Here is a 19,288-nt window from a genome sequence, read left to right on the forward strand (position 1 = left end):
TCTGTCTCATTAGCAGACTAACTTCTAAAAAGATGTTTGCTTGTGCACCACTGTCAATGTAGTATCACAAAATAATGTATGTATTAGCGCAATCGTATCGATGTTTACCTTAAAGTGAATCAGGTTTAACACCTGCAGTAATGCGACATCACACCGAGGCTTTGCTGCAGTTCACAGGTGAATCAATGAGATGTGATGCTTCAATATCTGTAATATAAATACATTACACACCCTCCAAGATATTAACAAAACAGTGAGGAGCGTAATGCATACATTTAACCCATAAATTGTTAAATGTAATGCAATTCAGGGCCTGTCACACACAGATCAATCACGTGCGCAAGTCCAAAAATGGTTAACGCTCATGAGCAATTATTTCATTGGGTTCTCAACGAATTATAATAGCTAACCCTCCATAAATGAGACAAAGTGAAGAGCAATGTAAATTATTGCTGCACTAAAAATAAAAGTAGATTCGTTTCAAAAGCAATGCGTTTGTTTACTTCTTGACATTTCTCCAAACATGCATTCATAGATAAGGCCATAAACGAATACTATATTTTTGCATGGTGTTTGTATCCAGCCATGAAAATCATGCACACAATGCAGACAACGATCATTATTGTTTTCATCAAACTACAATGCATTTATTTTTTAGACGTGTAAAATCCGATTAAATGAAACTTATTTTACATTACCAAAAAAAACGTATCAACCAAAGTGTACCCTATGTCAAAATAAAACTCGGCTCAACAAATCAGGTTTAGTTTTGCAGACATTATTTATAACGTAATTCTGTATTGTTTATTGCCAACTTGTGATATCCTTGCTAGAACAGCCAATCAGTGTTCATGTTGTTACGACTCGGTGCAATTACATGAGCACTCTTGCCATGACAGATTTGTGACGAGTATAAACCTCATCAAGCATTAATCAGAACAACTGATATCCGGAACAGGAAATGTAATGTCTAAGATAGTAATGATTCTGAAAAGCTTAAAAATAACACAATACGCTTCAAGTCAGCTGATAACAACATTAAGCTCTTTGTACAATATTATAATTACAGTGGATGGTAAAGTGTCGGGTTGTTGTTTACTGTATTTTTTTACGTACAGAAATACACCATCTAAAGACAATTATTCTCTTTTGATCTTACATAGCATTTAGCAGTTACAATATGAGTGACCAGTTTTGGAATTTTCCCAAAAGATAGTGGTATTCAAGCCATGTTCTGCGATGGTTGTCAATAAAACAGACACAACACTTGTTTGGTACTGAATTTAACATTGTTTTGTTTTCCTGAAGGTATTAATTGTAATTGAATTATTGTAAATGCTTGCAAAGTTTTCAAACGGGGGTGATTATGAATGAATGTGAGTCTTCAATGCGTGAATGCACGTATGGTGGCAATTTTAAATGGTGAATTTCTAAATCTGTGGTATAGTTTAACAGATGCAGGGTGTCCGGATATTTTTAGCCTTAAGATTTGTAACATGGGAGAACACAGCCAAGATAATTCAGTTAACACTGAGAAGCTGCTGACAAAAAAAACAGAAGGTAATCCAGGTGAAAATACAATTTATAGCATCACATCTTGAAAGTCATTTACAAAAAAACATTTGGTGTCGTGATTTAACAGAGAAGTCAAAATAAACACATCACAAAATACGAAAACATGACTTGCTTTTCAGAATAGTCTTCTGTATGATGATTAATTTATTAAAAGTCATTTTCCTTGTTTTGCTATTGACTGCTCCACACCATAAGCGGTACAGGCACCGAGGTTGCATGCATTGGGCCTTCTAGCCCAAACAACAGGTTTGAAGTATTATTGAGAAAAGTGCACTTTCAAAGTGGAATCCCAAGGCTTGCGGATGCCACCATCTTTCACTTGTCAGGACCTCACACAGGTGAGGTTATTGGTTTATGTAAATGATAAAAAGTCACCTTTTCAATATGGTTACAAACTTGGCCTCGCTATTATTGTACTCTCCTGCAAATTAAGCGATCTTTCCAAACTTAACCAAAAATTAAAGACACCCTGAACGAAATACCAGCACTTGCTCCATTTCCACTTTTATCATGCACCTTCAAGTAGTATGGGCAGTTGCAATATCGCCGCTTTTATTCCAGAAAATGTATTTCTTTTTATGCCACAGAGCAAGAATGTGCATTCTAACGACATAGAATACAAACAAAAAAATACACAGTTGTTTTTGAATTGTCACTTTAGGAGCAAAGTTACAACAACTATTTTCTGGCTTTCATTTACTCACAAAAAATGTTCCACAAATGTAGAAATTGAAGTACCACATTCATTATGTTGACCATTTAAACGATGTATAACTGCTGTCAAAGATTGTATCATCATCATTATTATTATTTGTTTTACTCATGGTCCTTTTACATCAGAAGCCGGCCCTTGGAAAGCAATGGGTCCATGGCAGGCTGGGTCACAGTAGCCTGGAGATCCTGGAGGCCCTGGAGAACCAGGTCGTCCCTGTCGGCCAGAGGGTCCAGGGAGGCCCTTGGGGCCATCCAAACCATCGCGGCCATAGCTGGGAGAGCCTTCTCTGCCTGCAACACGCGATGGGATGATGGAGAGGGGATGTGGTAATCAACAAACTGAAAAGAAAATTGCTGTGTACGGGTCAAGTACGATACTGTGTATATAAAGGTGCAGCCCTGAAAGTTCTCCCTCAAGGCACTGCTGGCCCTTCATTTGGGAGAGCTCTAGAGACAACCAATCTTATACCCATATATCCCAAAAGATATGTTCCTCTGACAGCCTATTTTATACTTATGCTATTATTATTATGTTTGTTTACCTGAGAAAGCCTCACTGAGTCTCATGACTCTTTTTCAGGAGGGTCTTGCCCAGTTTTCACAGTTGCGGTAATTTATGTGTATGATCTCAATTGAGTAATTTTCAGGATTTTTTTTACATTTGGCAAATTATGACCGTGACGCTAACACACAATGGCCTGATCTTGTGAGTAACGTCACAGGATCTGTAATGTCCACAGTAAATCAGACGGCGTGCATTTTTGGGGATACTAAAACAACCACATTATTCATCAGGGCGGCCACTGAATTTGAACCGTGAACCTAAGCAACGAGAGTTGAACATGCTACGGTCGCCACTCTTGGTACAATTAAAAAGGCACAGAGTAGCAGCAGCAGCTCATGGAGAGATAATCTGAGTAGCCGACTCGATTCCTTCCTGAGGTTTTTTGTCTTAGAAAAAGAGGAGGAGGTTTCTGTGTAGCGTTCGTACCTGGTAGTCCGATATTTCCAAGGAGACCCTTCGGCCCATAACCTTCATCACCTTGGTTTCCCTTTTCTCCATGAATTCCTGCAGCAGCAGCAAACAGCAGATATCTCATCACACGTTTAACCAAAACCCCCAAAATAATTTTTGTTCCAGATGTGCGAGTGAAATAACATTGCATCTTGTAAACCTGCTGGAACAATTTACACATGCTGACATTGGGAATGCGTGAGGCTGTAATGAACATATTTAATGTAAAATAAAAAATACTTTACCCTTTCTGGAATCCATACAGACATTAAGATGGTCAATATCTTGATATTGCCAAAAGGGTCCCATAGATATAACTGATTAATTATGTGATGAACAGCTATAGTAGAGTGTGAAGAGATACATTTCCCTTATATAAAGATACAAGTTGGTATAAATCAACATAACATTCTTTCGAAGAGATTAGATAGTGTATTTGTGTCTTTAAGAATGAGAGAACACTTTAATTATTGTCTTGTGAAAACATCTTATCCTGCCAGGCAGTGGCAGGATCAGAATGTCTAACAACCTCGATGATCTGGTTAGCACCACAAACAGGACACAAATAAGCTTCCGATTCCAACTATAACTTCGTATAACCTAATACTGTACACCTTACTCGCCAAGTGTCGCCGCAGTCTTACCGGGGTTGACTGGTGGTTGCCATGAGATACCTCGGAGGCCTAGCTCACAGTATCCAGTGGCAAGATTCATCCAGCATGCTGCCATTTAGTAAATCTTTACAGCTGAATATTGTACATTTTTCTGCATGACTTACAAATGCCCACTAATATTTCGGATTCTCTGCGTATACACATGAAGATCAGTGCAAGTCATTTCCTCGTGAGCGGTGGTCTTGAATGCAATAAATCGTAGGAGGATTTAAAAAAATATGCATTATATATAACAAAGAACGAACCTCTGGCTCCTTTGTTTCCAATGGGGCCCTGAGAGCCCTCAAGCCCGGGCAGGCCACGGATACCTTCGTGGCCCATGACACCATTGGGGCCTGGTAGTCCTTGGGGCCCCGGTAGCCCAGGAGGGCCCATAACCCCCATGGCTCCGGGATCACGGCGAGGTATGCCAGAAGCCAGCTGGGCAAGTTGTTCTGAAAGATACACGTTTCAAAATAGTTTAGTTTTATTTTGTATATATATATTTTTTAAGTGATTTGATTACCTTTCCTATATTTTGCACTCCAATTGTGTTTTTGTATAGTTTTGTTGCTATTACGTTCTGACCACGTGCCCCTACTGGACATCTGTGCAAAAATAACTTTATAGCTCATCGGATTCCTCCAGTAAAAATACATATTCTGATTCTGATGTCCTTTTTTAATATCCTTCTATGTAAATATATTTGTGCTTGGGCAGGACACGTCACTAGAATAGATGATGACAGATGGTCAAGGATAGTAACCGAATGGCAGCCAAGAAAGTCTTCTTTTCCCAGTCCCCTCTTGTCCATAAATTCCCTCTTTTATCTTACAATTTAAATGACTCCTTTTCCGATTGATCTAATGATACTAATGTATTCCTGTGTGTACAGCATCTTAGGATACATTTCTACTTGGACGTTTTATAAATGTAAGTTGTATTGTCATGTACTTCAATCAGGGATTGTAGACATGTGTAACCTAATTCCATGATGTATTTGTCAAGGGGTTGTTTGACCACTTTTCACCAGGCCGGCCAGTGAGGGTTGGTGAAGGCTTCGGGGGTGCTCAGGGCTGATTCAGATATCACTCCCCACTGATGTGGGCTGCAGCTGGGAATTGAACTCAGGTGACCAGCTTCATTGTACGTGCGTATTGTACCAATCACTGCGCCGCCACTCCGTCCCGTGTTATAGTTACGTGTGGTTAAAATTATCTGACTGAATGGTGCTTTGGAGACTACCTAAAAAATGGACGTGAAATACAAATAAATAGTTCTTAAATTTGTAAACATCATTAAAGAGAAGTGAGACTTTCCATTTTTCAGAGTTTGTATATGTAACCGGTGCCCGCTTTATTTCACCGGATTGATACTGTACTCTATAGAGCCACGTATACCAACCTTGCATAACCCTCATGCACACGTCCTGTATGTGTTCATTTGTTGCCTCCTTTCCCTGCGATAAAAAGAGAGGTGAGTTTCTCCCCGCGCGGTGCGCAGAGCAACCGTAATAAACAAGTCGTAACGATCATGGCGGGAGCGACGGGAAGTGCGGCGAGTGGCGCTCGATGCTCTTACAGGCTCGCCCTCCTTCCCCGTGCTCCCCGGCAGCCCCGTCTCGCCCTGCTGGCCCAGCGGGCCCGGAAGCCCCAAGGCCCCCTCCTTGCCCACTTCTCCACGGGGGCCCTCGCCGCCGCGGTCCCCGGTTTTTCCCGCAGGTCCCGTCTGTCCAAGCACAAACGATGCGTCGGGCGATTATTTTTTTGTCGTGTGTTTTTTGCAAGGGCGTTTTAATTCGAGGAGGGGCAAACGTGCCGTTAAAAACGTTCACCGAGATGAAAAAAATGAAGACACATTGCGTGTTATGCATTAGGTTAATGCCTGACATGAAGACGGGCACGTTTACTTTGGGCTGAAAATATTTCTGTTGCATGGTTGGTGCCCCGTTATCCGTCATCGTCAAGAGACGAATAATGTCACATGTAACGACATGTGCAAATACAAAGAATTCCTAAAGGATCACGTAAATGAATGGCCCATATACAGCACCGCATTGCTTATGTGGCAAGGCATTTTATGGCCAAAAATATTTCAGGCGTGGTGGCCTGCTCACTTCATATCCTCAACGTATGAAGACAGCTTATCATACACAATAAGTTTGGATGACCACAATAATTTACATGGCCCCAAATGCTTATTCATAGTCAATAATGCCTTGGCATCGTAATTCATATTCACTTGTCTTTCACCAACTCATGTAGAAAGTATCTGCGTGATCAATGGTAGAAAAGCCTTTCCTAAAACCTGCAGTCTGATGATGAAATATGACAGTGGCATAATTGTAAATACAATTTTTAAATGCATAAGATGCAATCATCAATAACTCACATCTCCTTTGGGGCCTGATTCACCTTGAGGCCCCTGGGACAGAACACAATACACACGTTTATATATGTAGGAATAAAAATAATCCAAATCAAAATTTGTGAAGCGATATAAATGCATATTCTTGGTTCTTTTGGTAAAGTCACATAGAAACGTCGTGAGAATTTTTATTGTTTTATATTTATATTATTTTATTATTTCCCTTCTACGTGACTTTACCGAAAGAACCAAGAATATGAATCCCTGCAGTCACGAAAGCTTTAAATCAAGATATGAATACAATTCTGAAATAATGTAAGAGCACAGATCGGAGGGTACAATTCACGCTTGAGCAGAGAGACACCGAAGCCTGACCCCCAGTGCTCCGTCTTGGTTGGACCGAGAGCAAAAGGGCACAAAGCGCTTCCTCCACCCAGCACGCTACTCGCGCCCAAAGTGTTTTAAAGTGCAACCGGTGTCCCGGAGCTGCTCGTGTAAGTTTCACATTCCCACCGCGGGGCCCAGTCTCCGCGTGGAACGGCAACTCTCGACTTCCCCCAGAGTGGCACTGATTCTATCGCCTCCGGTGGGGTGATGGAGCGGGATGCCCCTTGACCGCAACTATGAGTGGGAGATCTCTAACCAACCCGCCTGGGGAGCATGGCACAGGACGACATTTTGTTGTTGCGCCTGTTTGTGTTTTGCTCTGACAACAATGAACTTACTAATAGGGTTTTTCCCCTTTGTTTCTGGCAAAAAAACTGACACCTTTTGCAAGGAATCTTATTAACATTAACCACAATACTTGCAGTCAAATGCAACCAAAAACAATACTCTGATAATTTATGCATTGTCCTTGAAACTGATTGGTCCACACCAGAGACAGCTTTTCTTAGAGCCTAGTCTCATATGGTGTTCGACCAGATGACACCAAAAGGCGCACAGTTCAAAGACAACGCACTATCAGAGTAATGAGCGCTCGGAGTAAGCATTTACACACGAAACAATTAACTTGTTCATTTATGCTGCACGAATACATTCAGTTTAACGCGTCGTACGAGAAAATTTACCTTTTGCCAAGAACAACTGTTACCGTACGTAGCATTTTAACTGTTGCATGAAAAAGGTATCTTACCACATCACCGTTGATTCCTTCATAACCATCAATCCCTGGAATACCCTAGAGAGAAAAAAGACATTTCCAGTGAATAGTACGATATTGCAGGTAATACTCATTAAACATGTACTTCTCAATTATAATGCACAATTAACATTTTAAACATCTTACGTTGCATATACATATTGTGTACATTTTCCCCATCAAGAGGTAGAAGGTATATATGTTGTTAGCGCTCCTGATTTAAGCGGGCTATCTGATCCTTATGGCGGTACGGGGCCATCCATTTAGTACGTACGCATGGAGGGGGGGTTAACCCAAATGTGTATGCTTGCGTATGGGGGGGTTTACTGACATTGTAGGAAACGGGGGGGGGGGGTGAAGCCTCGATAATAATTAGTCTACATTGGCCTTCAAATGAGTTAGATAGTCCGGCGGTGGGCCATCTGTTTGCTTAAACACGGTAATATTACTAATGTTTGATCGTTTCTGCGTGGATGAAATATCGGCCGTTCTATAGGATTCGGTGGGGGGGGGGGGTGCGTCAAGCGAACGTACGCAGGTGGGGGGGGGGTGTAAAAAGTCCGCGTGCGTACAGGGAGGGGGAAGGGTTCAAGTTTTGACAGATTGTTGCGTACCTACTAAACGGATGGCCCCTACCCCGGGGTACCAAATAATACATAATGGACGAGGCAATTTAATATTTTATTTCTGGGACACTTTTTCCCAGGGGTGTACTTCACTCCACGACTGGGGTACCAATCCGAAATCAGTGCCACTCTGCGATGTCGAAACGCAACGAGGACGATTGTGCCGAAACTCTGAACGCTCGTACGCACCGTAGTGGTGCATCGTGTACAGCTCGTCGAGACGAGTCGATTGCCGCATCGCCGACCATCAACAGACTAAACATGACTGCATCACGGACATTATGCGAGAGCCGGGGTACTATGGTACCGCCATAAGGTTCATCTGTTATACACACTCGTAAAAGGTCACCATTGTACACCACTCTACAAGACAGTTCATCATTGTCTTACCCAGGGATAAATCATCATTTAATTCTCAAGCACATTAATATTTTTCATCACTTTGAAGACTAAAAGATATTATCTGAGGGGAGTAGTGACGCAATAATATTAAATTCATGCTATTAGCATCGCATTAATGTGTTTTTTATTGCTGTGCAATGAGTTGACTCTTCACGTTCAGGGACAAGCATCACTCATTCAAACAAAAACCACCAACTGCGTGAAAGTGAAGTGAACCCCCTTAAAGATTCAATATGACAAGCGAATAAACCAAGACAGTGATTCGGGGCCGCTCCACTCGGATGGGGAGGGGAGGGTAGTGGATTCACCCCTGAGGAGGGCAAGTGATTTGTTTTCCTTTCCAATGCTTTGCACTCCTATCATGTTTATTTGTACTTTATGATATTGTAACGTTCTGACCCGGCCCTGCTGGACATGTGAAAAGAAGCGTTATAGCTCATCAGATTCCTCCTCCGTTATAAATAAATATTCTGATTCTGAAACCGGGGCGGTGTCAAAGAGTGGGGGGGGGGGCATTTGGTGGTGCAGGACCCAGTCCATCAACCGCCTCACAGCGGCCCTGCAGTAAAATATCCTGTGACATGTGCACGCTTTCATGGGACATTATAAACATGCTTTATAAATATAAAAAAAAACAATGCACTTACAGCGGCTCCCTTTTCTCCAACTATTCCCGTTAAGCCCTGTAAATAATAAAAACAATACAACCATTAATATGTGGAAAATGTGACACTTTAAAAAGTTGAATTATGTTACTAATCATGGTTTAAACGTGTGAATCAATCCCTGATGATAAAATACGAAGTATCCGATATTGCCAAGGCCAGATAAACTAGCACATGAACAAACAACATTATTATTGTTTTCAATATGTTGAAGCAGAGGCATTTGCAATGTTTAAATTGGTACATGTTAATGAATACAGGTATAATTCAGGCTGGTTTGTAACTACTTTATCAAGAACATGAATCATTGATATGTATGTTGAACTTCTTTCCCACCGTATGTAGCCAACCGTCCTAACCGGAGGTGTTAGGGCAGTAACACGATCCAGTAAACGACCTCAAATTGGAAGTTGTGGTGGGAGTTTTTATTCAGAATTCTCTAGATTATGGAGTGCACTTTGTTCCCTTCTGTAGTGCATTATTCAATATGGAACACGCATGCAAAAACAATATTGCACAGCATCGTATTGCAGCGATAAAATGATGCATTGTGACGTGTCAACACAGATTGTCTTGGGTCTCCCCTCCTGTTGTCAGACATTGCCTCTCGTTAAAGGAGCTTTCACAATCTTTTTTGACAGTGAACTCGCGTGTCACAGGCTGTTTTTCCCCCACCTTTTCTCCTTTAATTCCAGGCAGTCCTGATGTCCCAGGAAGACCTTGGAAGCCAGGATTACCTTTTGAACCCTAAAAAAATTAAGCAGCATTTAAAAAAGGCAAAGGTGCAGCCCTGCAATGTCTTGTTCATGTCACTTCTTTGAGAAGGGCCAAGAGAGTGGGAGGAAGCTCTAGAGAGCCCCTCTTCTAGAGGGTATGTTGGGGGCCTCCTCTTCCAGAAGACAGTTTAGCAGACTAAGAATGCTACAAGGCAGAGAGGCAAAGAAGCTGACAGTATGGTAAGACACAACTCACAGAGAGTGAGCAGAGAGAGGCAGTCAGCCATAGGCAGAAGAAAAGAGGAAAATCTCAAGCCTGGACTTAAACAGAGGAAGGAATCAGCAGTGCAGGTTGAGTCAGGGTGGGAATTCCAGACTGTGGGGCCAGCAGAAAAAAGGAGCAACCTTCCGAGCGCACATCGTCATGATTATTAATATTTGAACCAATGAAAATCAAAGTGGCACACACCGGCACCACTCTTAACATTTGAACTATTGCTTCGTTTTAAAATGATTTGTTGGAAATTCAGTGCCACATCACAAGGATCATGGCCAGAATTACGGTAATCTAATCATCATTATCATCATCATATATGATGGCATCGGGGTTGTGTCCCTTCTCAACTCCACTTTCCACACCTCCGCCTCTGGGACTACTTTCAGTGGATTCCAGAAACATTCCAAAGATCACAATTTTCTGCAAGGGGTCAGCAGTCAACAATCACCCATTAGGGAACTGTTGAACACGTCTAATATTGCAGTGTTGAATACTATAGCTCTGCAAACTCAAACGTGCCCGACTTCATCACCGCTTTATCATTTACGTAGTACACATTGAGGACACACAGAAAATCAAGCGTCTTTACCGGAAATAGCTAAAATACTGTAAAATCAGGTTTACAATATACCGTGCATGAACATATTCTTACGTGTGAACAGCAAACGCAATTGATCAAATGTAAATTCTACTTATCAGTAAAACACTTTGTACTCACCACTATTCCATGTACTCCGATATGACCTCTCATACCACGCTTCCCTGCAACACCCTTGTAAAGCAAACGCAGCGGCATTAACAACACAACTATGGCGATGTCACAACAAATACAACCGTGCACACAAAAAATGCACATTTGGTGTGACTATTCATCCTGGAGCGTTCAACCCTGACTTTGGATTAGGTTATGGATAAACGTGATTGGGTTTCTGGACAGATGATTGGTTTGACAACATCACCTCGGGGTTCATGCTTGGTAGCTGAATGAGTGGCAATGCATTACATTTCACTCCTATCGACGGTACAGGCAAACCCTTCATTCCAGACAAAATCCAGTCCACAATTACTGCAATGTGTTACTTACAAGATGGAATTCTGAATATCCCACTTTGCAATGTTATGAAGTACAGAAACAAATAACTCGAATTAATGTTAAATCAAAACATAATAAATCATAAAGCAACTTAATAATGGAGAAAACTCTACAAAGACAATTACTCACGCTTACAGACTCCTCACTCATCCACAGCTCATGGGCTCAGCTAGCTCATTCAACTGGCACTTGCTCAGCCCAGGAACACGTTTCAAGACTCGGTGCATTTACTCGCTCGCTGACTCACCCACTTGTTCACTTAACTCACATGTCCATGACCACACTCATTAATTAAACTATAATAGCACTTTTATATATATAAAAAGAAATATAAAATGTTCAAACGTACCGGTGGTCCATCTGATCCCATAAGTCCACCTTTTCCGGGAGGTCCTTTGTCCCCCTGACGAGCGACATGGCACCCGTGAGTGTCATCCCACTCATCATCACACCCAGCACCCATGAGTGTCACCCCACTCATCACACCCAGCCCGCGTTAACAGAGCAGGCGACGTCTCACATTTACCGTGTCTCGTACGGTAATGGAGATTTGAACAAGTACAAACTTACGATTTTTTTTTCTCTCTGCTCACAAGTATCCACCGCAAATAGGGGAATGGCTCTGACCTTTGGGCTTTTTGAGTGAACTTTGAAAGAGCAATGCAATTGGTCAATCAACAGGCAGAAAAGTTGAGGTGGGGGAGGGGGTCATTTTTTATTAAATCACCACCCATCAAACCTTACCATTGCAGTGTTAATACTAACGCGATCCGGGGGTAGAAATAGCCAAGGAATCTCAGGTTATTGTTAAAGATGACGTCACAGACGAAAAGAAAGAGAAGGCGGGGCGTGAGAGAGAGGGAACACCCAGGAGGGGAGGGGAGTGGTGACGTCACAGGAGGAGGCGGGGCGATCGGGGCGCTTCCTGGTGAGATTTGGAGTCGAGTGGTCGCACGAGGCCGTGAGCTCGTGTGGGAAAATAAAGAGTGGCGTCGTCTCAGCCTTCATCTGGTGGACCCCACAATTCACAAACTCTTACATTATTAACAGTGGCGACGATTTAGAAGGAGAGCGGTCCTCCGTGCATGCTGCCGATGTATCACTTGTCCCCTTTGCTAAGGGTGTAAGATCTTAGAGTAAATTACCTCAAATTGAAAGCTGTGGTGGGCAGAGATATATCGTGTAGATGCCCACAATTGGCAGATCAGCACCTGATCCACTCTGCCATAGAAGCTGTAGACACGAGGTGGCTTGACTCTGCTCGCCTTGTCAAGGCAGAGTAGACATTCAAGTCTAGATCTATAATAAATCTGGACCAGTCATCTACCAAATTTTGAGGCCATAAACCACCACCTGGACCAAAGATGGTTTTACACATTGATCACCGGAGCATGTGGGTCACCCTGTTGAGGGCGAGTGCATTGGCCTCATCACCCCTCCTCTTCCACACCTCTACTGGAGCACCGTCTACCCTCACTCCTTCATATGTGAAATGTCATGTGATGGTCTATTTCTTAAGACTTGAAGATGATTGTACTTTTTGATTCTGCAAAATACATTTCCGAATTCCTGTGCCATTTTAAAACCTATATTGTTTTTCAACATAAATTCCTTTTTTCGAGAAGTTTGGGTTTTTGTACATTAAACTACAGATACGTGACACTATCCGCAGAGTAATTCACCAAACACCACATGCCAATAACATTTTCGGTTCATGACGACTTCAACATTCCATTTGTTTTATCGTGTAACAGACCATTATCATGAAGTGGCAGCACGTGGCTTGGACAAAACAAATATGAACTCTGGGCCAGGCGTGACAAATACGCGACAAACAGATGAGCGGAATCATTACCGATTTCCCTTGTGGGCCAGCTGGCCCCAGAGCTCCTGATATTCCTTGTTCGCCCTGTTTGAGAACGGGCAACAGACAAGCAGGAACAAATGCAGCACAGAACAACAAAAAGAGTTACAACGCGACCGCGGTTAAATCATCCTGACTGCGCCCAGTAGCCTCGTCCGATCTCCGCCCCTAAGAAGGCTCGGGCCTGGTTGGTTTGGGTGGCCCTTGGTACGTGGCAACGTGTTGTAGGAGGCGTGGGGCTGCAAGGGCTGCGAGGAGCCAGGAGATGGCAGTACAGCAGTGCTTGGTGCAGTCCACTCAGCGTATCATCGACTTTGTTTGCCTATTGATTGTCTCAGGGCAGGGATGTGAGTGAGTGCGTGGGGTTTCTCCAGTTTCCTCCCAAAAGCCAAAATATCAGTAATGGTAAAAGCGAAACATCCCAACACTTTTTGCTTCTTGATGCTCTTTAAAAATAATATGAAGACTTAGTGTGGCTTTCATGGGTAGATCATGGTAATTATTACGAATACGTATGGCACGCAACACTAACGGGTTCATTATACCTTTGTTTAATTCGGGGTACATCTCTGCAGCTCGTTAGAGATGAATGCACACACTTCATCTAAAATGACTGAATTTAGTAAGAGTGGACAAACGTTGGTGAACTTGCCAGCGGTCGCAGGAAACAATTTGCTACGATCCGGGAGCAACCTCCATGGAATCTCTTTCTTTTCATTGCTAACTGCATTACGTTTCATGTCAAAATGCGCAAAATGATTTTTTTCCACCCCAGCGCCAGTGCTATGATCATCGCCCGAGTTCAATAAAATCCATCCAACAACATCCTCGTTGGGAAAGTGTTTTGTATGTTTGTATTTTGAACTTCTTTCGCACCGTGTGCGTAGCCAACCGTGCTAATCGGGAGGTGCGAGGGAAGGACAACGGCTCTGTGCTTAAATGTTTGTCTGCGTGGCGTCTACAAGTGCACATATTTGGACTGTGTGTATTCACGTGTCAGAAGAATCAGAATCAGAAGTTTTATTTCACACTGAGTAAGGAGAGCCCAATGAGCTAAGAAGCGATTTTTCAAAGACGACTCGGCTGGCAGACAACATCAACATTAATATTCCTACTGCTTTTATTGTTGATAATAAAAATATAATTACCTTTCCGCCTTGTTCCCCTTTTGCTCCAGAAGAGCCAGGTGAGCCCTGAAAGTAAAACATATAATTTTTTAGCGAAGATATTACCATAATATTCTGTGAACATGAATGAACAAATAGTAATTTGTGAATATTTCTTAAACCCCCTGCCAGAGGTCTGACTAGGACCTCCAATCAGAGAAATCACAATGTCAATTATATATTTCCTCCTCGTGCATTGTACATTTTATTTATGCCTGGAATAGTCTGACAAACAATTCCCTTTGCAGTGGCTTGCCATCTCCAGTCTAAACATGAGGATGAGACACTGATTCCCTCCTTAATGTATCTGCCATATAAGGATATTGCTTTTAAATGCCGTAAATAAGCAAAGCTGTCAAACTGAGAGTAATCATTCACAGTGCCACAGATATAAGCGCACTGCACTTCGAACCTCGTAACCTGAGTTCGATCCCCTGCCATGGCAAACACCGGTGGTTAATGTCACCTAGACTGGTCCTGGGTACCCCTAATCACCAGCCCACACTGACCAGCATCGTGAATATATAACCCTATGATGTAGGCAGGTCTTCATCGAATAGTGGATTGACACATTGGTATATATTATACTGGTAGGAACCTCCTGGTTACACCAGCCCACAGGGGATTATTCTGTCCGTCCGTCCGTCGTGCATCCAAAAATGGGAGGGGTGGGGCTGGGTGGAGAGGGAAGGGTGGGGAAGGGCTGGGTGGGGTGGGGAGGGGATGGGTGGGGAGGTGGGGCTGGGTGGGGGGTGGGAGGGATGGGGCAGGGTGGGGAGGGGCTAGCCACCCCATGATGCCCTTATAAAACTCAACGTTTAACCTACTCACGCCGGCTTGTGCCTGCCCTCACAGTCGGGCATATTTGCGGAATACACCACGCCGCCGTTGACCCTGGCCATTGACCGAGCAACCCAACGTTCCTACCAGCTCCCTCCGCAGGAATGTGTTATTTCACACACACACAGTTGTGTGATCACAAGGAATGCTCACCGGAACGCCCGGGATCCCAACCTCTCCAACGCTTCCTGGCTTCCCGGGGTCACCCTGGACATGGGGAATGCATCGACAATAGGTGTGTAAAGTTACAGACTCTTCTGTCGTCATTAGCATATTTTATATGTAAGTGAACAAAAATGGTTCAGTCAAGACTTAAAGCTTTCGTGACTGCAGGAATTCATATTCTTTGGGTCTTTCGGTAAAGTCACGTAGATAGGTTCAAAGAAAATAACAAAAACTATGACGTTTCGATCGCAACACAAGCGGTCGTCATCAGGAAAAAGGGGGGGGAGGGGCGGGGGTGACGACCGCTTCATCATAGTTTTTTGTTATTTTCTTTTTTTCTTTGAACCTATCTACGTGACTTTACCGAAAGACCCAAATAATATGTTTCAGTCAAATTGTCAAGCTTTTATTTTTCATTTAAACAATTGGAGGTGGTGATATCAGCAGCGAGTGACAATATGTGAACCCCATCTGAGCCCCCTCAATCTCCAACCAGCATTGACCAGCACGGTGAAAGGTTAGATGGAGCGTGTGGGTGGTTGCAAAGCTCCCAAACACCTGCGCTGGCCACGAGTTGGCCATGAGATGGTGGCACAGCAAGTGGCTTCACGAGTCCATCTTTTGCAGAGTGTTTCCTTTGAGCGCTGCTTCACGCGACCAGCAAAACACTCAACTCGTGGCATTGGCCAAACATCCCAATGCAGGAAAATAGTATTGAGACTCGGTGAGGTTTTCCTGGATTCACTAGTGACAGTATAATTTGCAGAGGTTTCAATAATTTATGTTATTTCACTGGAGGAGTTTTTTTAATGTTTAAAAGGGAGGTATGACAGAGCTCCTGGTTTGTTACCTTTTTGCCAGGGAGTCCTGCAATCCCATCACGGCCATTGACCCCTCCAAGGCCCTGAAAAACAATGCAAGTTCATGGCATTTGATCCCAATATTTAAATTCGACAACAATACACTTGTTTTTAAACCGCGCATATGAAGAATGGGGGAATTGGTGTTGGCAAAGTTGGTTAGCGCACTGCACAATGAACCTAGCAACCTAACTTTGATTCCCGGCTATGGCTAACATCAGCAGCTGAATCAGTTACGCCCATATCATCACTTAGTCCCATCACTGACCATCTTCACCAACACCACCATGACCAACATGGTGAAGTATGTACGGTCAAACAACCACCATGACCAACGTGGTGAAGTATGTACGGTCAAACAACCACCATGACCAACGTGGCATGGGGAGGCCTTCATCCTGGGTACATCCCGAATTGAACAATACTATTTAGAATCCTTAGGAACCTATGATATATTTTCCTTTTAAGGCCACAAATGTATTTTCTGAAGTAGACATTTTGTATTTGGTATTTACAATACATTTGGAAGGGTCTTTTTGCCCACCTCTAAAAATAGGCTCGAATGAATGAACGATATCTACTCACCAGGTCTCCTTTTGGTCCTGGATACCCGAACTTTCCCCGAGGACCGGGTAGACCCTGGTAAACAACAACAAACACAGGACGCACCCCTAAACGACCGGCAAAACTCACACACGGATACACACGTGTACAAGAATCGCAACAAACTAAAAGACGTAGCCATTACTTGAACATTATTAAGGACAGAGGCACATTTTAAACCAAAGCACGGTATTATGGGAAGCGATGACGTAAATCCCATATGTGTGTGTGGTGTATTTGCATTGCTAATAAGCAAAGCTTTATGAAAAGTTGACATTTTGCATCATTTTGGTAGTTGTGTATGTATGTTGAACTTTTTTCACACCGTGCGTAGCCAACCATCCATATCGGAGGTGCGGAACCAGGGTCATCAGGCAGTAGCGATGATGGTTGTAACCATTAGTGAAACGTCGTGCTACCCAATTGTTAAATGTTGTGATATCGCTTTCCAACATTACTTGTAGTGCTGCTGGAGCAGTAACAATTTGGCACTTTTGTTCACGTGGAAATGTTATTAGTTGGCTGTGTCGGGTGAAGGAGGGTTTACGACACACATTTTTATTCACGCGATCTGACCCAAAAAATAAATTACGAAGCATAACATAGGTTGCGAAAGCCTGCGCATTAATTCAGCTGATGGTATCGGCATGAAAATTGTGTTCTACAGAAACAACAAGATGATATAAAATGGAAACCAAACTAGAGTGTACTCACTGTGTCTCCTTTAATTCCAGGCTTTCCAGTGACACCCCTGGGCCCTGCATCACCCTGAAGTTTGTAAAAAAAAGAGTGAAATGTATGAGCATATTATAAAGTAGCACATTACATTCAGTTGAAGATTGTAAAGGGATAACACGCATACGATGGATTGTGAAGTCACATTCCTATGGTGGGTCGGCTCAGCTAATCATCCCTCCGCAGCTGATAAAATTAGGACTCTACCACTTTGAGCAAGGTCAACAGTGGTCATCCTGTGGCCTCCGCCATGGGAACGTGGAATTTACATCACAGGAAATGAGCGCCGCTTCATTGGCTTTTAAGCAGTAATAAAACGCAACTTTATTGACGTCAACAAATGGAAAGTATCGCATCTCTGGATTGCTAATGCGGCTCGGAAAAAATATTCCGACTACCACAATTAAAAGTACCACTAGAGGCTGACTGGCACACCTTTTTTTTTTTTTTACAGAATCATATCTCGTCTTGAACAAGGTCGGTGTGTGTATATGTAATTCTATTCCACTCTTGTCTACGGCAATACGTTCAGGAGCTAAAGGCCAATGTCGATGTCTGCGAGCCACGTGATGGCTTCATGTGGTTTTGCCGTTCCGCCTCCAATGAAGGAGAGCAGAGACCACGGTCGTTTACTACAGGGTCCATAGTTCTGTTTGCGTGGCCATGGTCGCACTGTGGCTTGAGTCTTTAATTTCCCACTTAAGAAGGAGATGTGCTGTTAATAGCACCCCAGTGTCTTCCAGGAATGTCAATGGCAGCTGCGCGACGCTTGTGTCCCGAACGAGGTGTTTATTCTGAACGTCCGCGTTGTGTTCGCACGGTGGCGTTTCTTCTGGATCTCAGTTGTCAGATTCTTCGATGGTGACGGCGGCACGATCCCAGAAGGGGGGTCGGGACCTGTATGTCATCATCAAAGGAGGTGGACATACATTTGGAGGTTGAGAATTGTCAAGAGGATTTACCGAAGGTCCAGCGATGCCCACGACACCTTGTTTTCCATCCTTTCCTCGAAGACCCTAAGGACACAATCATACATTTATTTGCACGTGTTTCCATTTTACATAAACATTTATGAAATATGTACATGAAGAAAAAACATTTTTAAAGTACCGTATATGGGTTGATACTACTATAAAGAAAACAGCCCGTGATACAATTGTACATAGTCAGTTGTTAATCGAACCTGCATTCGTAAAGCTGCACACGGAATCCAAACCCCAGGCAGGGTGGGGAGCAGCCGGGGAATTTGCACTGCAGTGCCCCCAGTGAAGAAGGCTTCGTTGACTTGCATGGGGAAGGCAATTTTTTGTGAGGTGGGAACTTTGAAGTCAGGAGACTTTGTTTAACTCACCTGCAGAGGGCTTCTCCAAGCTTCGCACCTCGCCCGCCGCCCCCACCGCTGTCCTTTTCTTACCCCCCCCCCCCCCCCCCCATGTGTGCAGGTACCGTACTACTGACTCTATTTTATGTAGGGTGTGTAGGCATGTATGCCTACAATATACATTTCTCTTTCGGGGGGGGGGGGGGTGACATTTTTTGGGGGGCGAGGATCAACAATGTTTGGAAACCTGTTGGATAAACTTTTTACCCCCACATCTGGGGGAGGGGTCCACTTTCTGTAATTGTTTGATTCAGGCCTTCTGATAGGCTCTCATAATTTAGTTGACGGATAATAGAAGTTCAATTTTATTTTGTTTCAACTGGGTGTTTGGGACTGTCAGCTGTCAGTGAGGAGGGGGTGGGGGGCGATGGTCAATTTGAGAAATTGTGGAGTAAGGAGTTCCCGTGTCTCTGGGTCAAATGCCAGACAA

General features: G+C 43.3%; 1 protein-coding gene across 1 annotated transcript in view; it reads right to left on the minus strand.

Annotated features, from left to right (window-relative positions):
• Nucleotides 1-1,709: 1,709 nt before the first annotated feature.
• The window catches only part of LOC144932181 (uncharacterized), a 42,733-nt gene continuing 25,154 nt past the window's right edge, over nucleotides 1,710-19,288 (minus strand). Inside the window, exons 15-32 of the mRNA XM_078856132.1 lie at nucleotides 18,440-18,493; nucleotides 17,457-17,510; nucleotides 16,725-16,778; nucleotides 16,130-16,183; nucleotides 15,268-15,321; nucleotides 14,257-14,301; nucleotides 13,100-13,153; nucleotides 11,594-11,647; nucleotides 10,870-10,923; nucleotides 9,834-9,905; nucleotides 9,141-9,176; nucleotides 7,460-7,504; nucleotides 6,349-6,381; nucleotides 5,539-5,685; nucleotides 5,362-5,416; nucleotides 4,224-4,412; nucleotides 3,281-3,358; nucleotides 1,710-2,580 (exon numbers count right to left, since the gene is read on the minus strand). Coding sequence (XP_078712258.1) covers nucleotides 2,396-2,580; nucleotides 3,281-3,358; nucleotides 4,224-4,412; nucleotides 5,362-5,416; nucleotides 5,539-5,685; nucleotides 6,349-6,381; nucleotides 7,460-7,504; nucleotides 9,141-9,176; nucleotides 9,834-9,905; nucleotides 10,870-10,923; nucleotides 11,594-11,647; nucleotides 13,100-13,153; nucleotides 14,257-14,301; nucleotides 15,268-15,321; nucleotides 16,130-16,183; nucleotides 16,725-16,778; nucleotides 17,457-17,510; nucleotides 18,440-18,493 — 1,317 coding nt within the window. The 3' untranslated portion in view covers nucleotides 1,710-2,395. The remainder of the gene's footprint in view (nucleotides 2,581-3,280; nucleotides 3,359-4,223; nucleotides 4,413-5,361; nucleotides 5,417-5,538; nucleotides 5,686-6,348; nucleotides 6,382-7,459; nucleotides 7,505-9,140; nucleotides 9,177-9,833; nucleotides 9,906-10,869; nucleotides 10,924-11,593; nucleotides 11,648-13,099; nucleotides 13,154-14,256; nucleotides 14,302-15,267; nucleotides 15,322-16,129; nucleotides 16,184-16,724; nucleotides 16,779-17,456; nucleotides 17,511-18,439; nucleotides 18,494-19,288) is intronic.

Source organism: Lampetra fluviatilis, chromosome 5 (genome assembly GCF_964198595.1).
Source record: "Lampetra fluviatilis chromosome 5, kcLamFluv1.1, whole genome shotgun sequence".
Lineage (NCBI taxonomy): Eukaryota > Metazoa > Chordata > Hyperoartia > Petromyzontiformes > Petromyzontidae > Lampetra > Lampetra fluviatilis.